The sequence below is a fragment of the Podarcis raffonei genome, chromosome 1 (genome assembly GCF_027172205.1).
Source record: "Podarcis raffonei isolate rPodRaf1 chromosome 1, rPodRaf1.pri, whole genome shotgun sequence".
Classification (NCBI taxonomy): Eukaryota; Metazoa; Chordata; class Lepidosauria; order Squamata; family Lacertidae; genus Podarcis; species Podarcis raffonei.
In genome coordinates, this window is record NC_070602.1 from 81,101,601 (window position 1) to 81,120,410 (window position 18,810).

The 18,810-nt window shown below is 42.2% G+C and overlaps 1 protein-coding gene across 7 annotated transcripts in view; it reads right to left on the minus strand.

The window, feature by feature from the left end:
• The window catches only part of COL18A1 (collagen type XVIII alpha 1 chain), a 151,302-nt gene that overhangs the window by 24,512 nt on the left and 107,980 nt on the right, over positions 1–18,810 (minus strand). For all 7 annotated transcript variants that reach the window (XM_053397590.1, XM_053397601.1, XM_053397580.1 and 4 more), the window contains 13 exons: positions 13,985–14,123; positions 13,003–13,112; positions 11,551–11,577; positions 9,253–9,468; positions 7,830–7,856; positions 6,769–6,831; positions 6,532–6,618; positions 5,823–5,876; positions 5,512–5,670; positions 3,750–3,812; positions 3,557–3,601; positions 2,076–2,207; positions 689–760 (listed from right to left, as the gene is read on the minus strand). In XM_053397590.1, the coding sequence (XP_053253565.1) occupies positions 689–760; positions 2,076–2,207; positions 3,557–3,601; positions 3,750–3,812; positions 5,512–5,670; positions 5,823–5,876; positions 6,532–6,618; positions 6,769–6,831; positions 7,830–7,856; positions 9,253–9,468; positions 11,551–11,577; positions 13,003–13,112; positions 13,985–14,123 (1,194 nt within the window). The remainder of the gene's footprint in view (positions 1–688; positions 761–2,075; positions 2,208–3,556; positions 3,602–3,749; positions 3,813–5,511; positions 5,671–5,822; positions 5,877–6,531; positions 6,619–6,768; positions 6,832–7,829; positions 7,857–9,252; positions 9,469–11,550; positions 11,578–13,002; positions 13,113–13,984; positions 14,124–18,810) is intronic.

Sequence of the window (18,810 nt, forward strand, 5' to 3'; positions counted from 1 at the left end):
CCACTAACATAAAAATGGGGATTTTAGGGAAGGGAATTGGGGCCGACCTTAGAAAAAGACTTTTAAGAATAAGTATTGACGTATAAAGATTGAGGTTCTTAAGTTAAAGTTGGTTAATTAAATTGATGGGGTGAACTTAGAAAAAGATTTTTAAGAATAAGTATTGATGTATAAAGACTGAGGTTTATAAGTTAAAACTGGATAACTAAAACGAATAGAGAAAATATGGTAAAGTTTGGGGACAAGAACTTGCTGAGCTTAAATTGAAACTGGAATACAAGAAGGGGAGGTGTGGGGAAGTCAAGGAAATTGGTCATTGAAAGTAAGATGTGAATTTTAAGTGTTTTTAAATGTTGTTTTTCTTTTGTTTTTTATGGTTTTTTTTATTATTATTTTTTGAAAATTTCAATAAATATATATATATATTTTTAAAGATAACTTCAAAGGCTCATAACTTTCTTCTTTGGTCTGCACCCCTTAATCACAAGTGGCAACACATGGCCACACAGTGCAATAAGGTTAACCTCAACACTCATAAAAAATATAAACTGATTAGCAGCCCATTCCTATGCATCTTTACTCATAAATAAAGCTTGTTGCTGTTCAAATCCTGCATGCTCCCCAGCAGGTGCTCACAGTGCTGGAGTCTTTGGAGGAAGGCAATGCTGAGAAATGGAATGCGGAATACCTGTGGCCCTTCTGGTCCACGTGCTCCAGGAACAGCAGAAACCAATGGCAGCCCTGAGCCCTCCATGTCATCCTAAGAAAGAATGGATGGCGTTAGTCTCCAGGCAGAACTGTCATCAGGTAAAGACTGTGGAGAAAAGCCGTGATCCCTTGCCACCCATTTTGCTTGAGCAAGCCAGAAATGTCCAAGTTCCCAAATACACAAGCACAGGATAGGTCCCTCTGGAAGCAACATCAAGAAATCCCAGTGAGAATCAACACTAAGATAGTCACATCCCCAGGAGCTTCCTGTCATCCTCACCCCTCTAACTCCCCTACAGGTGTTTACAAACTACTTGGCAAATAATTGGCTGAGAAGTGCCACCGGACACTCAACTGCAATGTGGGTAGGAAACCCTTTAAAAAAAGAGAGAGAAGCTACAGCCATGCAGTCTTTTGTCACTCACACTAAAGTCCCTCGTCCATCACTGACCAACAGAAAACCCTGCAAATGACCAGCTATGCCTGTTTCTAAGTCACTGGTTCTTGATGAGCTAGACTTGAGCTAAAGAGCTCCTTTTATTTTCAATATTCTGCTTAGTTCCTTTGTTCTCTTCCTTTCCTTCTTTGTTCCTAACAAACATTATCTAATTAGACAGTTGGTTCTTGCATACATTGTTGCCAAAGTCATAGGGTTAGTGTAAAAATTCCCATGTGCCTAAACCACTTGGTTCATTTCTATGGAGGTACGGAAATTGAGATTGACAGAGAAAAGCCAGTTGCTTTGGTCTTTGAGAGAGATGCAGTGGATAATTCTGACCATCTCCTGCTCCCTCAAACTACTCTACTCTTCCTTGCTTTTCCTTATACCTGGAACTCCCTTCTAAACATCTATGTGACATCACTCCGCTCTCACATCCTTCAAATCCCTCTTTTCCCAGGAAACTTTTGACTTAGTCCCTTAGTCTTCATCTCCTACTGAAGCAAAGTCTCACCATACATTTAAATCACCCCTCCCAAAGAATGCTGGGAAGCAGAGTTCAAGGGGGCTGGAAATTGTAGGTCTGTAAGCTGCAGTTCCCAGGATTCTTTGGGGCAAAAGGAATGACTGTTAAAGTGGTATGAATGCGTGGCTGTAGCCTGTGTGTAACTTAATTTAATGCACAGTCACCTATTTACCCTTGCCTCCACCTGTCTCTCCTCCTTTTATTGCCTTCATCCATGTTCACATTGAGTTTGAAAAGAGGACCATTTCTATTTGTTTGGTAATCTGTTAAGCACCTCACACATTGATGGAACAACTATTAGTAGTACAACCAAGTTTTTCCAACATTTTGCACTTCTTGTGTCTTATGGGGCCCACTGAACAGTGGTGTATTCAACAACGGCATTTCAAATACGGTACTCACAAATCCAGGCCCAAAGGCTGGCCCAGGTGGGCCAGGAGGACCAGGTTGTCCTCGGGGACCCATGGGCCCAGGAAGGCCTGCCAGGCCAGTTTCACCCGGTGCTCCCGGAGACCCTGCATCTCCTTTACTGCCCTGGAAGAAAACAGGAAAGGATGTTTGAAAAGAGCAAAGAGAAGGAAAGTACAAGAGGGCCAAAAGGAGCCTGGTAATAGGATATTATGCACAGTATTTCTGAAAGAAAACTTTGCAATGCTGCCTCTCTCTCGTTACATGCATTACAAACATCTGTATGCGCATCACATCCCAGAATGGCACATGCTTCTGATCTGCGCTCTGTCGTCAGATGCTCACACTGGTTGAAGTATACAATGCCACAAGTGTTACAATGATGTAAGTGTGTGCAGCTGAACAGAGGAAGCACCCTAAATTGCATAAAATTGGGGACTAACTCAGCCTGCATATTTTGAATTTTGCAGCTGTCGAATTGCAGCTGACTTAGCATGTAGATATGCACCACACAGAACCTCTGAATGCACACAACAGTTTATTTGCACTCCTGTACAGGAGTGGTTTCTGTGGCCCAAACTGGTGGTCTACACACACGTTTAAGTCTTTTACATAAGCAAGTGTACTGGGGATATGTAAGGAAATCTGATGTCAGACACACTGGCTTCAGGACTGTACCCAAAGTCTGTATATTGTTCATTATCAGGCAGAACATGTGCAGTAAAAAGAGAAAGTAAATTATGGTCTATGGGAAGTGTAGCTTACAGGAAATATAGGCTGCTTTTATTTTATAGCTAGATGCTATTGTCTTATCAGTGTTCAATAATAAAGGCATTCTCATCTGAAATGTTTTTAAGCTTGCTTTTAATAAAATAATGTCAAAAACGCTAGAGGGGAAAAAATCTGCATCTTCTTTTACATCTCTTAAGAGTGCTGGGTTAATAGAAGGAGATGCGGATATATGTGTCTTTTCCAGTGCCTAGGTGAGAAAAGAAACCTTACATGGTTATTTTTATTTTTTTAAAATGGGACTACCACCACCAATTAGGCCAGTTCAAAGAACGTGTTAGAAAACACCCAGAGCTGCATGTCATACTGCAATAGAGGGCAGGGGGCTTTCTCCCCACAATTCCACAAACCATTCAACATGCAGGATCACACTGTATTGTTATTACACCTCTGCACACATATCAAACTGCATTTTTTGGTGCCACACAAAGACATGCGCAGAGATGTTACCTCCATTTTTTGTCTTCCCCTGTATGGGGCTCTGTAGTAGTAAGAAAGTATCTCTAACACATCAGGGGAGATAGGAAGCAGAGTGTTCTAGTTAGGTGGGGGACAGTAAATGGAAAATAGGAAGGTTGAGAAGCAGGAAAAGAAGATTAAATGTCTGAACCACCTATGAGAAAAAGACAACCTCAGTCTTACTCTGTCCTGTCCTTGTATTGTACCCAGAAAGTGAGCTATTCTACCTTAGGTCCAGGTGCTCCTGGGAGGCCTAGTTCTCCTGGTTCTCCCTGGAAACAGCAAAGGAAAAGAAGTGTGAATGTGCTTTTCTTTTTTTACTAAATTCAAGCCAGAGGCAGCCTATTTTCTCAGGCTTGCTGAGGCAGGATTACAGCTCTGTGAAAGGAACTTGCACAGCAAAGAGAGAAATATACATACACTAGCTCCATTCAGTCCAGGCTGGCCAGCTATCCCATCTTTTCCTGGAGAACCGGGAGGGCCCTGGAAAAGATTAGAACAGGAAAGTTGTTTTAAAAGCTGCCATAAGCCAGTTTGCATCCATTAATCCCAAGCCCATTCCTTGTCAAAAGATACCGTCTCTTCCCTTTAAACAGAACTACATATGGTACACGTCTTTGTGTACCAAAAGAATGAAAGCTATTTTCCACTGGACACAACTTTTGAATGAAAGATTACTGTGTGTGTGTGTGTGTGTGTGTGTGTGTGTGTGATTTATTTATTATTTTATTTATTACGTTTATATATCACCTTTTTCTTCTAAGTAGCTCAAGGTGCTATACACGGTTCTCCTCCCCATTTCACCCTCACAACCCTGTGAGGTAGGTTAGTCCAGACATAGGCAAACTTGGCCCTCCAGATGCTTTGGGACTGCAATTCCCATCATCTCTGACCACTGGTCCTGTTAGCTAGGGATGGTGGGAGTTGTAGTCCCAAAACATCTGGAGGGCCGAGTTTGCCTATGCCTCAGTTAGGCTAAGTGATGATGACTGGCCCAAGTCACCCAGTGAGCTTCATGGCTAAGTAGGGATTCGAACCCTGCTCTCCCAGGTCCTAGTCCAACGCTCTAACCACTACATCACACTGGCTCTCAATGTGAAACCTTTCCCTTGCTCGCTGTTTCTTCACTCCAAGGTGTGTCCACAAAGCACTTTTCTCCCTGTGATGCTCCGGGTGTGTGTGTTTATTCATAAAAGAAGCTCCATTGTTTGGAACTGTGCAGAGAAGCAACTTGGGACAGATTATCACACACACACCCCCAAAGGAAAAGCAGGTTGCCCTGTTTTCCACAAACTACTAGTTTAGACTGTCATACTTGCACCTCTTGGCTACAAGATTGTGAAATATTTGTTAGGATACTTCTGTTCCACCTTAAAAGGGAGCAGGCTTTGTGAGTCACAGAGTCTGCGTATTTCCTGTTCACAGGATGTTTATGTTTTCAGTTGCTTTCGTTTTTTTGGTGCCTGAGCATACCGATGCAGGCGGTCACGTTTTTCCTTGTTCTGACCAACGCTAAATAAACTGTAAATATGCTCTCCTGCTGTGCATCTCTCACTGTGTGAATTCTGCTGACAGAGTGTGCACCAGCCTAAGAATGTGGCGATCTATTTCTGAGGCTTCGTGTCGCTAATTGCTGATATTGCCTGTCTACGGGAGGTCGATGGATCGTCCGGCAGCCGGCTTGGGGGCTATGATGGACTTTGCCTCCCTGGCAGTATCCCAACAATATTCACATTATTATATCTCATGCTTATATTTGTGATACTGTTTTAGCTTTTGGAGATGCTCACACATATATAGGACTATTTGTGACCTATACCCAAAGCAGCAGAACAGAAGCCTAAGTTTCTTATATGCATCCAATTAATCAAGACCATGTTTCAGGTCAACTCCAATGAAAATGCTGCTAACGCAATACAGGGAGCCTATAATGTGCAATAACTTTAAGGGTTGGGTAATACCTGGCAAGCTTTTACTTAGTGCACTAACTCCAGCAACCCCACAGGAGCAAACAAAGCAGCGGGCAAATTCTCCCACCCCTATCCATGCCTCTGAAACTGCAGTGGAAGAGTTGACAACCAAAGCCAAAGCCCCATAATAATGGGAGCTGGGACAGTTTCTGGAGACAGACTCGCATTTTACCATCCTCAATTATGCCTTCCCTGCATCTTCTTTAACTTACAGGAGGCCCTGGAGGTCCTGGGCTGCCATCTCGACCTGGCACTCCAGGGAGGCCAGGGGGCCCTGGAAGGTCACTGCCATCCGTCCCAATTCTTCCAGGTTGTCCTGGCAAGCCAGGTACACCAGGTGGTCCTGGGGGCCCGGGTTGTCCTCTGGGGCCCTGAAACACAGGATTCAAAATCAGGTGTGAACATATAATGTAAGAGAGCATTTGTGGTGCAAGTTAACTTCTGAGGAGCATGCCATACACCACCTCCCCAGAAGAAATCCTTCTGAAGGCAGCACCTGTTCACACTGCTTTTTGGTACTTACACGTAAGGTTTCCAAATCCCCTCCAAAACCAGAGCCTTCCATATCGATAAACGTCTGGAAGAAAAGCACACTGTTCTATAAGCGCACCAATGAGAAATGCTACTGGGGTAAAGAATTGCATAACTCAGGCCTAACTCTGGCTTCCTTGCTGTGAGTTTAACAGTATAAGGAGTTAAGTTTATCCCGAATGAGAGAGTCAGACTCAAGACATTGTGAAGGGTGTTCTAATAATTGAGAAAGAAAAGTTCTCTCTCTCTCTCTCTCTCTCTCTCTCTCTCTCTCTCTCTCTCTCTCAAATTGCCTACAGCACTTCTTACAATAAAACATAACATTGGTAAAAGCAGTGCGATATTTAAGAGCAAAACAGATCATAAATACAGCAACAAATACAGCATGAAAAATAAACTCTGAAAAGGTCTGGGTAAATAAAATGATTTTTACTGGATGTAAAAAAAACACACTAAGAAAATTAATGCATACAATAAAAAATTATGCCACACACAGACTTGTTATTTTTTTAAATGGCAGAGTGGTTTATAAATATTTAAATAAAGGAAGAGAGGAAGAGAGAGTGAGAGAGAGAGAGGGAAGGGTGAAATATGGCTTCAGAGGAAAGCAAACAACTACACCAGACAGCTTCAACCAGAGGGGGCAATGACAAGGAGAACAGCTTCTTCCCATGCAGTTATTGTGGGTATCTGAGACTCACCAACTTGTCCAGTTTTGAACTGAATCCTGGTTGCCCAGGTGGCCCTGGTGGCCCAGGAGAACCTCTTGGACCGATGCCTGCATCACCCTAGGTGAAGAGAGGAAATGACAGAGCTGAGAGCATTGGCCACACTTTCAGAAAGCAGCCACAAATGAAATCTGCTCAGAAAACACCGATGGCTGCTGAACTTGAGAGTTCAATGATACCAGAATATGCCCATGTGACGGAAGCCCATACCTTTTCACCTTTCTGGCCAGGCTCTCCCGGCGTCCCAGGGAATCCTTGAGGGCCAACATCACCCTGCAAAGGAAATAAGTCAGGGAAGTGACAGCGTCTGGGTGATCCCAGAAGAGCCACAGAGAAGCATCTAAAACATGTTTATAAACACACACACAGTTGCACATCATACCTCAGTTCACACACCACACAAGGTTTTCTTCTTGGTTACAAGCTCATGATTAATCTATAGAAAACCACAAGCCCAGGTTCAAATGATGCATTTGGCTAACTCAGCACATCACAGCTGCAGATAGGTCTGTGGAGGAAGAACGCAGCTGCAAGCTCCTTCCCAATTTGCTTTAGAGTGACATGCAAACCAGGCCACTGTGCAAGGCAGCTGAAAGTCACTCCAAGATGAAGGGCCTTCTGATGAACAGCACCTGCCACCCGGGCTCTACATTAAGAAAATCTGTTTATAGATTATAGAATAGTAGAATTGCAGAGTTGGAAGGGACCTGAGGGTCATCTAGTCCAACCCCCTGCAATGCAGGAATCTCAGCTAAGCAACCATGACAGATGATAAAACCAAGTTCCTGTTAAGAAGCAGTACACGCACCATGCATGCTGGGGGCTTAGTTTACAATGTTCTAACTATTTTGACGTCTCATAAACAAACATTTGTGACAAAATACCAGACACAGACATGCTTGAAAGTGATGCAATAAAGTATTTCTATAAAATATTAATACATTTAAAACATTTTTATTTTAAAAAATATTTTTGTTTCATTTTTATTTATTATTATTATTTTTAAACTATGATCAGGTTGTTTACTGTTATGTTTACTGTTACTGTTACACAGCACTTTGTCTCCACTAAAAAAACCCCAAACAGGGATTTCAAAGTTCAGGAAAGGGAAACTCCAAGAACTGGGATTATTTTCTATACTCCTAAAATAGGCAAGAGAAGAAAGAAACTACTTTTTTATGGAAAGCACTAAATTTAAATCTATTTCCCTATAACTATACCAGTTGAGGAATTTATCTTGAAAAGTTGAGGGACAAAAGAGCAGAACTTACTGGTTTACCATCCTCACCAGGATCTCCCTAGTAAGAATAAAACATAGGAGGTTAGCAAATGCCAGACATTTTCTACAAAGTTGTAATTCAGCAACTATCATTTCAAGCTGCCCTAAGTCCCGGGCCTACTTTTCTTGGTACCTCTTCAGCACTTACAAAGCAATTGGGTTGAGATAGCTGCTGGGAAAGGCAAGCGTAAAGCCATAAACACTCCATGAAACATAGGAAAAATCCCTCTTGTCAGAACTTTCAAATGGTTTAAAAAATATACACGTACACTTGCCCTTCACCAGAAGGTCCCAGGGCAGGTTACAGTAAGAAAATATACAACTATAAAACAAATAAAAGATTTAGAACCATGAAAGAAGGAAGTGTAAAAGCAATTAAAAACAATTCAAACATTTAAAAATAACTCTGCATATAGAAACGGTTAAAAAATAGTTTACAGTACAAAGCAGACTGCAGGCTATGAAAATCTCCACTTAAAGGGCTTGTTGAAAGAGAAAGGTTGCTGAAGAAGGAAGCAAACAATGGGCAAAGTGAGCCATTGTAATATGGTTGGGAACGAGGAAGGAATTATTTGAGGCGGCTCTGATAAGGTAGTAAAAAGACATTTTTTAAAGGAAACTAACCATGGAAGGCAATGATCACACAACCACATATAGGAGGAACAGAGTATACAATCAAAAAAGCAGGAGAAAATTTCCCTAAAGAGAACATTATGCAGAAAACAAACTCAATAATGTGTGAAAGACTGATGGCTAATTTCATTACTAGTAGGGACTACATAGATGAGAATTACTTACATTTTGAAATCTCCATTAAAAAAATGCCACCTGGGAGTCTGGTACAGGGGATCTCACCTGCAGCTCTAGAGGTGTTTTATAAGTTGGCCGTACACCAGCAGTTTAGGCACTTGCTGCTTTCACAGATCACAGTAAATCAAAGTTTACTATGTTTACTATGAAATGCAGTTGGTTCCTGCTTCGCTCCTCCCCTTACATGAACAAGAGCAACAAATCACAGTCCCTGTTTTTGTGATACATCTCCGCTGGGGATTGTGGCTTGTTTTGCTCCAGCCCATGAAGTCAAGGTTTGTTCTTGGCTTACCAATCATTATTGGTTTGAGTGAAACAAGTTACAATCCTAATCTGAACATGACACTAGGACAGGAATTGTGGTTTGTTGCTTCTGCTCATATTACAGAAAGAGCGAGGAAGGTGCCATCTGTCTGGTAAACCATTAACTGGTAGTTTAACCACCAATAAACTATGGTTTACTGTGACGTGTTGACTGGGCCGTTATTTTAACAGCAAGGATTCAAAGACTGCAAGTGGTTTGCATAGCTGAAGAACCCCTTTTCCTCCTTAACACAAACCCTGCACTTGAAACCAGACATTACCTTTAAAAAGAGTTTACTTACAGGCTCTCCGTCCTTTCCAGGCAAGCCATCTTTCCCAGGCAGCCCTGGTGGCCCCAGGGGTCCTGGAGGCCCAGCAACCTGCTCCACCACAGAACCGTCAGGGCGCTGCACGATGGTCCCAGGAGGGCCTGGGGGCCCAGCAGGGCCAGGAGACCCTTGGTCACCAGGCTCCCCTTTCTGTCCTTTTGCGCCTGGATATCCGAAGCCAGCATTTCCCTAGACATGGTTGAGGGAGAGGGAGAGATGGAAAATGAAAGCAATCAGATACTATTCCTGTCATGTACTGAAGATCTCACCCTGGGCCAGCAGGGGGATACTGTAGTGTAGAATGTTCAGGTCCACATATGCAAATAAGGGATCGAAAGTGACGTTCAGTGATTGGATAGTTACAGAATGTTGTTACAGTTACGTTGTACTGGAGCTCTATATAAGCAGGCTAGCTGAACCCTTCAGTTCAGTTCTGTTCTGGCCTGTGAATAAACAAGAGCTGTTTGAAGAATCGCTGTGTCGTCTGATACGTTCACCCACACAACTTAACAATTCCCTCATGAGAATATAGAAGTGGCCATCTGGCAGATGTGACCCTCTTTACTACCAAGGCCTTCCTGCTTTCCTCTCTTGAAAGTATTTCTCTGCTGGTATCCATGTGCATTTTTTCTTTGCCTTCCTTTATTCCAGCCACAAATCCCTATCCTCTTCAAAATCATTGCTACTGGCAAGCTCAACACCAGCAGTGCTGTATATAAGGAGGTAGTTGAAGAAAGGAAGTATCCTCCTATAGCACACAATTGCCATATTGCAAATACAGATATCCATAGCACATACAGTTATGCACACCAACAGAAGAAAAGCAACATACGTAATTTTCAAGGAAAGATGAACAGTAAGTCTGATACTAATTACTGCCAAGTGCCCTTTCTGCCCATATGGGGCCGGTCCAGATGCTGCTTCACCATCCTGTCCAACCACCACCTTGGGTGGCAAGAGAACTAAACAGCTGCAACACACCTCCTTAAAGGGCCCCCATATGTGAGCGACAGGGTGAGCTGCAGTTCCATCTCCATTCCTTGGTTATTTTGCAAGAAGCCGTTAAAATGCCATGGGTAAAGCATAGCAGATTTGCAGCGATAAATGATTGGAAAAGAGGAAAGAAAAGGGTCAAAGAAAGGAATTAATAAGTAATTCAGACCAGGGGTTGCTGAAAAAATTTAAAACAGGGATGCAGAAAAAGGAGGCATGGGGAAGTCGTTGAAATTGGGTATATGAAGAAATTTATGAAATTATACATGTTTATATGTTTGTTTGTTAGTGTTTGTTGTTTGTATTGCCTTATATTATATGTTGAAAAACCAATAAAAAAATTATATAAAAAAAAATATTTTGCAAGAAGCCAAGGAACTCTCACAAAGGTGTGTTGGTTGCACACCATGTTCTAGAATAAGGCTGTGCATCAGCATCCTGGCTCCAGTTCTCTGTTAGTGCAGACATTACTGCATCAGAAACCACCACTCAGACCCCAAGGCACTATGTGGGCAATTGCTCATTTGGCACCACTGAGTGTTAGAGACCAGATGGTGGTGGTGGTGGTGGTGGTGGTGATTTTATTTGTACCCTGTCCATCTGACTGGGTTGCCACTCTGTGCAGCTTCCAACATATATAAAAAACATAATAAAACATTAAAAAATTAAATTCAGTAAAATATTTGCTCTGGAGTTATAACCAGTAAAATCTTAGGGATATTCACTATTTTACATAAATCTTAGGGGTGCATTACTGGAAGGATGTTGTTCTGTTACAGCTAGCATCCGTTTCAATCTCTGGCATGCCTGTCTGAACCCCTAGAGAGCCACTGCCAATCCATATAGACAATACCAAGCTAGATGGACCAGTGGCCTGACTGTGCAAGGCATAGCTGCCTATATTTCTATATGGATGAACTTCTAATTTACATTTAAAAATCCAAGTGGGACCTGCAACCAAGTGTTGCAGTGATGAATGCTTCTGCTCAGGGTTTCAGCCAGCCATGCCCTCTTCAGGTCAGTCCATTCCATTCCTCCTCTCCCCCTTGTTGTCAGTTCTCTCACACACAGCTAGAGCCCCATGGCTACTAAGCACATTCAGCTCCCAATGGGCTACTTTGGAGATTCACCCTTCTATGGTGCTGTTTTGGCTATATAACAATCCCCACTCTGAGAATGAGTTCCCTATTAGTGTATAGGATAGGTGGAATCCACCTAAATAAATTATCATCACATGAAACCACTTTTAAAAGCAAACAATGCAGCAGCTTGGCTCACCTTAACACCCAGCTCTCCTTTTTCTCCCTGCAAAAACAAACACAAGGCTTTTCAGTATAGCAAAACATAGCAAAATGAGGTTGAATTCTCTGTTTTAGGAAACAAACACCCGTGGTCAAATCCAACTTCCTTTTGTGGCAAAGGAAATTAGTTCATGGGTCATTTCTTTGACAATGGATGAATTAATTGATATGTTTTTCATGAACAAACAACCCACACCTCACGTCTCATAAGTTAAGTTTTCTACAAGACCTAAAGGCCCGCCCTGTGGAACGCCCTCCCATCAGATGTCAAAGCGATAAACAACTACCTGATATTCAGAAGACATCTTAAGGCAGCCCTGTTCAGGGAAGTTTTTAATGTGTGATATTTTAGTGTTTTTTGGTTTCTGTGGAAGCCGCCCAGAGTGGCTGGGGAAACCCAGCCAGATGGGCGGGGTACAAATAATAAATTATTATTATTATTATTATTATTATTATTATTATTATTATTATTATTATATAAAAAAGGAAAGTTCACAGTACAGGGTTGCAAGCAGCATCTCTTTCAAAAAGGGGGAGCGTTAGTGTGTGATGAACGTAAGAAGCCTCCTTCTTCCTGGTTCATACACTTCAATATTCAGCTCTTACCACACTCTACAATCAGATAGGCTAGATTTTCCCCAGACTGGTGTCCTCCAAATATTTCAGGCTACAGTTCCATCAGCCCCAAGCGGTGCAGCTGTACTGGCTGGGGCTGATGGGAGTTGTAGTCCAAAACTTCTGGAGTGCACCAGGTTGAAGAAAGCTAAAGTAGGCTTTGTGTCTTTCCACTGGACAAGCAATTAACACTAAGAAAACTGTCCTCTGCACAGCTGCTGTTCCAGATTTATGTCTTGAGCATAAACATGACCGAAAGATGAAAGAGAGAGCAGAAAGGTGCTGGTGGTGGGAAATGATTTCACATATTGGCAGCAGCAGAATGTGAGCAGGTGTCATAATTTTGATTATCTCCGATCTTCATGGCAGTACCAGGACTCCTTGAGTTCCTTCCTTCCTGAAGGCTTTTGTTCTAAAAGTTAGTGTTACTCTCCCCTCCATCATCCACAACTCAGGGAGAAACACGGCAGGATGAGAATTACAGCAGACCTTCTCAAATTTGTTTACAAACCGACCAGATTTGGTGAAGAGTCACTTCACTGCACATGCAAAAAAATAATAATCACATTTCGCCCCCACTTCATTCTGAAAGAGCAAAATGCCGCTCATCCCAGCCCAACAAGATGCTCAGAAACTCCAATCACAGTGACTTCTGCAACCATGAAGGCATCCGAGAGGAGGCAAAGCTCAAGGCAGGGAGTAAGTGATGTGAAAGAGGGTGATAGTGAGACTCTATTCCTAAAAATAAAAATAAAAACTTTGTCCCTTTTGGATGATGAAAACAGGAAAGGAGATCCACACGTAATCACATTACCTTTTCACCTTTAGCACCATTTGTCTGCAGAACTCCACCAACTCCAGAGTCCCCTTTTGTGCCACGTTCACCTTTTTCACCAGGGTCTCCTTTTTCTCCTTTGACTCCAACTATGATGGAAATATAAAGATAAGCATGTGTAAATTATCTGTTGTGAAGGTAATTCTGCATTTCTGCAAAAATGAAAGAATGAAAATCAAGACGCTTGGCATTCAGATTCAACATGAAAACACTGTCAGACATTAGTGGATTTATAAAGAAAGGTCTTTTTCTTCTTTATAATTCTAATGGTCATGTCAAGAGTTCTTCTGGTAAAAGGGGTTGTTTGTTTTTAGTAGTATTATTACCTACTGACATGAATGACATTTATAAAAGTGTACTCTTCATTAAATTAACTAAAATAATCAAAGAAACAAACAACTATTGGTGCCTTTCTATATCCTCTCAACTTTAATCACAAGACCTGACCTTCCAAAGCCCCAGTCTGAAAAATCATGGGTAGACATATTAATGGTAGACATATTCAGTGCATGCTTTGAGTACAGCATGTCTTTCATACTAGGGGTGATAGATGTGGCATAAAAAGAGGCTTCATTGGCATTCTCTCTGCTGTAGTTCAAAACCTGTTTCCTCATAGCTGCTCAACTGGCAATCCGTGTCATCCATAGCCAGTTCCATTAACATGAAAGTGGTTTGTTTATCAGTGCCCACTGCTAGAGAAGAAAGGTATGTTTTGGTTGTGTTCAGTAAGGATGCTTTCAAAATCAGTCCTGCTTTTGCATTTTAAAAAGCTACATCTGGTTCACCCTAACTCCCGAGGCCTACATTTCTACTTGCTCTGAGCAAGCACCACAAACGTTTTTCCCCTGCCCAAAGGTTAACATGAGGAATGTGTGACATTCAAGGTTTTTCTTTTGAATAGTCAGAACTATAATGATTTTTTTTAAGGGACTGTTCCCAACCTTAGAAAAGCTAGGCTTACCTCCTGAAGACAATGGGGGCCCCTCTTCTAGTTTGGTTAATTCAGTTTGCAGGTGGAGTTTCTCTTCTGGCTGGGTGGGCTTTTTGGCAATTGGGGGAGAAGTGACAGGTGGTGGTTCTGGCAGACTTGAGAGTGATACCTGGGCCAAGGGAACAGGACTGAAGTAAACAATCACTTGTTCTGTCATAGGCAACCTAAGGCAAACTCTTTGCTCCTGCAAGCCTAATAACAGGGACCTCTTCCACTGTTGATCCTGCGCTGTAAATATTTCACCTCAAAATAACAAGGAAAATTTGAACTGCTTGAGAAAAAGAATAAAAGGAAAACTCTTGTTAACTAATTTTTGAGGGAAACACACACAAAACTGCTGATGGGAAAATACTTTCAAGTGTTGCAGAATACAAAACATCTTCAGAAAAAACAGTCCAACTGGCAGACAAACTGTTTCAGCAAAGTTGAAGCAATGCTTTGGGACAATACAGCCTTACTCAGATTCCCGGGTCTTCTCTATCAGCTGAAAAACTACTGTTTCAAAATACACACACACACACACACACACACACACACACACACAAAGTCGGTTTGATTCATGCAAAGCTTTCATTTTCTGAGTTTGATTAAGCTCAAAATGGAAGTTTGAAATCAGGAGATAGAGATATTTCACAGACATTCATCATGGTTTACTGGGATGGAATTGAAAAGAAATAAAATAAGCAAATAAATTTACTTTCAGGACAGCTGGTTTTATCTGCAGTTACTATATTTGCAGTCTGATCCTATGTATGTTTACTCAAAAGCAAGTCCTACTGAACTGAATGAGGCTTCCTCCAGAGATGGGAGGAAAGTAGCCTTAAAACAAAAGACAGTACAGTTTTGAAAAGTTCAGTGTTGTTATGAAGTTTGTAAATGCAAGTTTGATATAATTCAAATATTCATTGCACACATACTTCTTCCGCCCCCCCGCCCCCCAAAGGTTTCAGAATTCCCAGAAACTTTACATATTTGCCTAGAAAACAGAGAACAGATCGCCTGCTATTACACCTCTGGCCAGTGGGTGGCACAGATGTTCCACATACAAATGCATGAAAAAAAGTGAAGACAGTCAGAAAATCTCTTGGAGCCAGTCATGTGTCTAGCATCTTTTGTCCTAGTTTACATCATTGGATAGAAACTAGAATTGTTCCCTGTAGTCGTGATGCTTAAGAGTGTTACAGGTTCAAAATCCTAATGCTGCTCGGCTACGGAGCTTATTTGGGTGATTTTGGACCAGTCACTCTCTTGCACCTCACAGGGCTACTGCAATTTGTTACAAAGTTACCTTTGTAAAGGAAGCCAGTGTAGCACAGATGTCCAACCCTGGTTATTGTGATTTGTTAAGGTGCTGGGAAGTGTAGCTCTGACGGCTAAACCACAGTTCCTTGTGCATAATTGTTTTTATTGAAAGATATACTCTCTACCATGGGACACGGGTGGCACTGTGGTCTGAACCACTGGGCCTCTTGGGCTTGCTGATCAGAAGGTCGGCGGTTTGAATCCCCACAACGGGGTGAACTCCCGTTGTTCAGTCGCAGCTCCTGCCAACCTAGCAGTTTGAAAGCACGTCAAAGTGCAAGTAGATAAATAGGTACAGCCCCGGCAGGAAGGTAAACGGCATTTCCATGCGCTGCTCTGGTTTTGCCAGAAGCCACTTAGTCATGCTGGCCACATGACCCGGAAAAACTGTCTGCAGACAAACACCAGCTCCCCCAGCCTGTAAAGCGAGATGAGCGCTGCAACCCCAGAGTCGTATGCGACTGGACTTAACTGTCAGGGGTCCTTTTCCTCTACCATTTTATACTCTCTACCCTCAGGAATATCAACAGCTCTTCTTTGGATAAATATCAGCAGCTCTTTATGTGGATAAATAAAAGGTTAAAATGTGAGTAAAATAAAAAGCACCCCTTGCGCATGTTTGTGCACACATGTGCATGCATACATTAACTCTTCCTTCAACGCAATATATGATGATGAGTCTTCACATAAAAGCTACTGAACATTTCTGTGACATGGCTTTCAGTATTGCAAGTTCTAAACATCCCTGCTCCAGAGATCCCTTTTAATGACATTATGTCATGAGTACAGGTTGTAGCTGGCTAACATCCACAAGAACTACCAACAAATAGGCATCCTTAAGCACAGGAGGCATTAAGCAACACTCTGCTAGAACAGTGAATTCTGGGTCCTGCAACATTTGGGGCCAAACTCACAGAAAATTCTAAGGACAGAGTTGCTAAGCTCATTGCTAAATAAGAACACATTCTGGGCAAACTGGCTGTTGTGCTCGTGAGTCTCCTGCCTTACATTTCCATTCATTATTAAAGTTTGTTCAGAACTGATCCAAGCACAGTGGCTTCCAAGGACTAATCTGCAATGTATAGAATCAATTTTAAAATACCGTTATCATGAGTGTTGATTGAGTGACAGGTGCATGGCTGCATTTATTCCAGAAAAATTAAAGACGCACATGAAAGAATATTATCCCTGACTTAAGCCCTTGTGTTTATTGATTTAACACTTCAGTCATGTTGGTCCAGGATTCTATATGCTGAGCAGAATCCAGGCTGGCTTCACAAAGTGTAAAAATATACTTTGAAAAAATAAACCTTGGGAAGGCCATTCTCTGCAATGAAGTGGTTGTTTTTGCAACTTGATCTTGCATTAGTTCTGGCTGGGAGGATGGCTCTTATCTCAAAACCAGGCAGAGATTAATGGTAATCCCATGTGAAAAGGAAGGGAAGGAAAACTCTCAAGTTATCTAATTTTTGCAGGAAAACACACAAAGCAGCTGAGAAACAAATAGGCTCCAAACACCACCATCAGCTACCCTGTGGATATACTAGTGGTGATTTTAAAATGTATCTTTTTACAAAGAGCTGCATGAACAAGGAAGTGACACTACATTTCTGGGGACGCTCTTACCCATCTTTAGTGAGATACTTGGGTTAACAAGGAAGAGTGGCAAATTCAAAGCATGTGTTGTCAATGTGTGGCAAGAAACAGTATGCTACTGCAGAGGCTACCATCTGGGAGGAAAACGTTAGGGATCTCACAGAGAGCTGTAAAACATCCCCATGTTTGATGCGTGAACAGAATACAGACTCAACAAATTAGACATAAAGGGTATTTCAAAAAGACCTCAATCCCTGGAGTTGATGTCAAGCATGGACTTATTTTGCAGAAGAAAATTAATGTGCAAAATGTGCTACATAACAACATGAATGGGGGCGGGGGGACAAAGCAGCAGGAACTAGACATTAAATGCCATCTGTGTCAATAATGCAAGTTTAAAACTTAATGGGGAAAGTATAATGCTGCACTCATGAGTTTCCCAGCTATAGGGTCTTAGGACGATGCAGAAGAGCTCCCAATGCCACCAGAAGGGGGGAATTGCTGCCTCTTACCAAAAGCACTGCTGCCAAAATGGTAGCAAGTGTCACAGAGCGGTGTAGCTGCCCATCAGCAGATTTCCTACCATGGATCCTCCCAAAATGAGGTCGTAGGTGAGGGGCACAGCTACACCTGTCTCAGTCCAAGGATCCAGACAGAAATGCCAGAAATCAAAGTCAGGACAGAGCCTGGCATAAATAATTCCCTTTCCATTGACTCAAATGGGAACAATCTCATTTTGCCTCACCTGCTGCTGCCTGCCTCAGCTTGGAATGGCTTTGGCACTGTAGAGCTATGACTGATGGACCAGGACAGAGCTCAGGACCTCTGGATTCTAAGCCATGCAACTGTTCGGTAAATTATTTTAAAGCGTTAGTGATGCAGAAGATACACTGATTAAGGATCAAGGGGTTTGTGCAGTCTTGCTACAAAGCAATGAAGCTTGTTGCTACACAGAAGGAAGAAAAATCATTGTAATTATTTTTTATAAAAGATACAGTAAAGATGCTTTGTTGTTATTGTGAGGTTCAGGAAGAGCAATTTTCTTCCAAGCGCAAATATTTTTTGCCCACATCAATATGTTTTTTTGCAGAGAGAAAAAACACAGATACTCGTCATCAGTCCAGAAAGGCAAGGTTTGCGGGTCTGATGGAAAAGGCTATTGGACTGCACTTAATTTGCCCATGTTTCCACATTTGCCTGTATTTCATCATCCAAAACGTTGCAATGGTGTGCCAGGAGCAAACACCCAACAATTTGCTCACATACACATTATTGCTGGACTAGCTCGGGGGGGGGGACGGCATTAACCATGATGTGGGTAATCAGATGTGGGCGAGACAAAGAGGAAATCCGAAGAAGTAGAAAGTTAGCAGAGTCTAGGATTATGTGACGCACCACTGAAAGCAGTCAGCAGCATGCCTGGTATGCTGTGCCTAGCCAAATGCTTGGAGGTTGCCAAAAGCCCAACAGCAGCGATCCTCCATTAGTAGGAAATGAGGAGTCCAGCTTGACCAGCTGCCTCAAAACATTATTGCCCTGGAAAAACCTCATATCCTCAATCATACAGATGTCTAAGCTTGGACACATTATTTGGATTAGCACAAAGGGGCAAGTTTCCAGGCTGCACCGCACATCTGGTGGAGAGAGGATAACTAGCAGATCATCTCTGGACTCTTGAAATCTTCTTTCGGGTAACTGAAATGTACAATGCTTGAAGCTGTGGCTTTAGTGTATAGAAAAACAAAGAAACGCGTGGGCATACCATATGTACACTATATACACAGTGATAACACCAACTTGCAGCTCTCTTTGTTGAGAAACTTGCCAGCTTCGTTCATATCCTGGCAATTGCTAACTGTTATTGTAATGTGCTGCACATGGGGAGTACCTGAAGACTC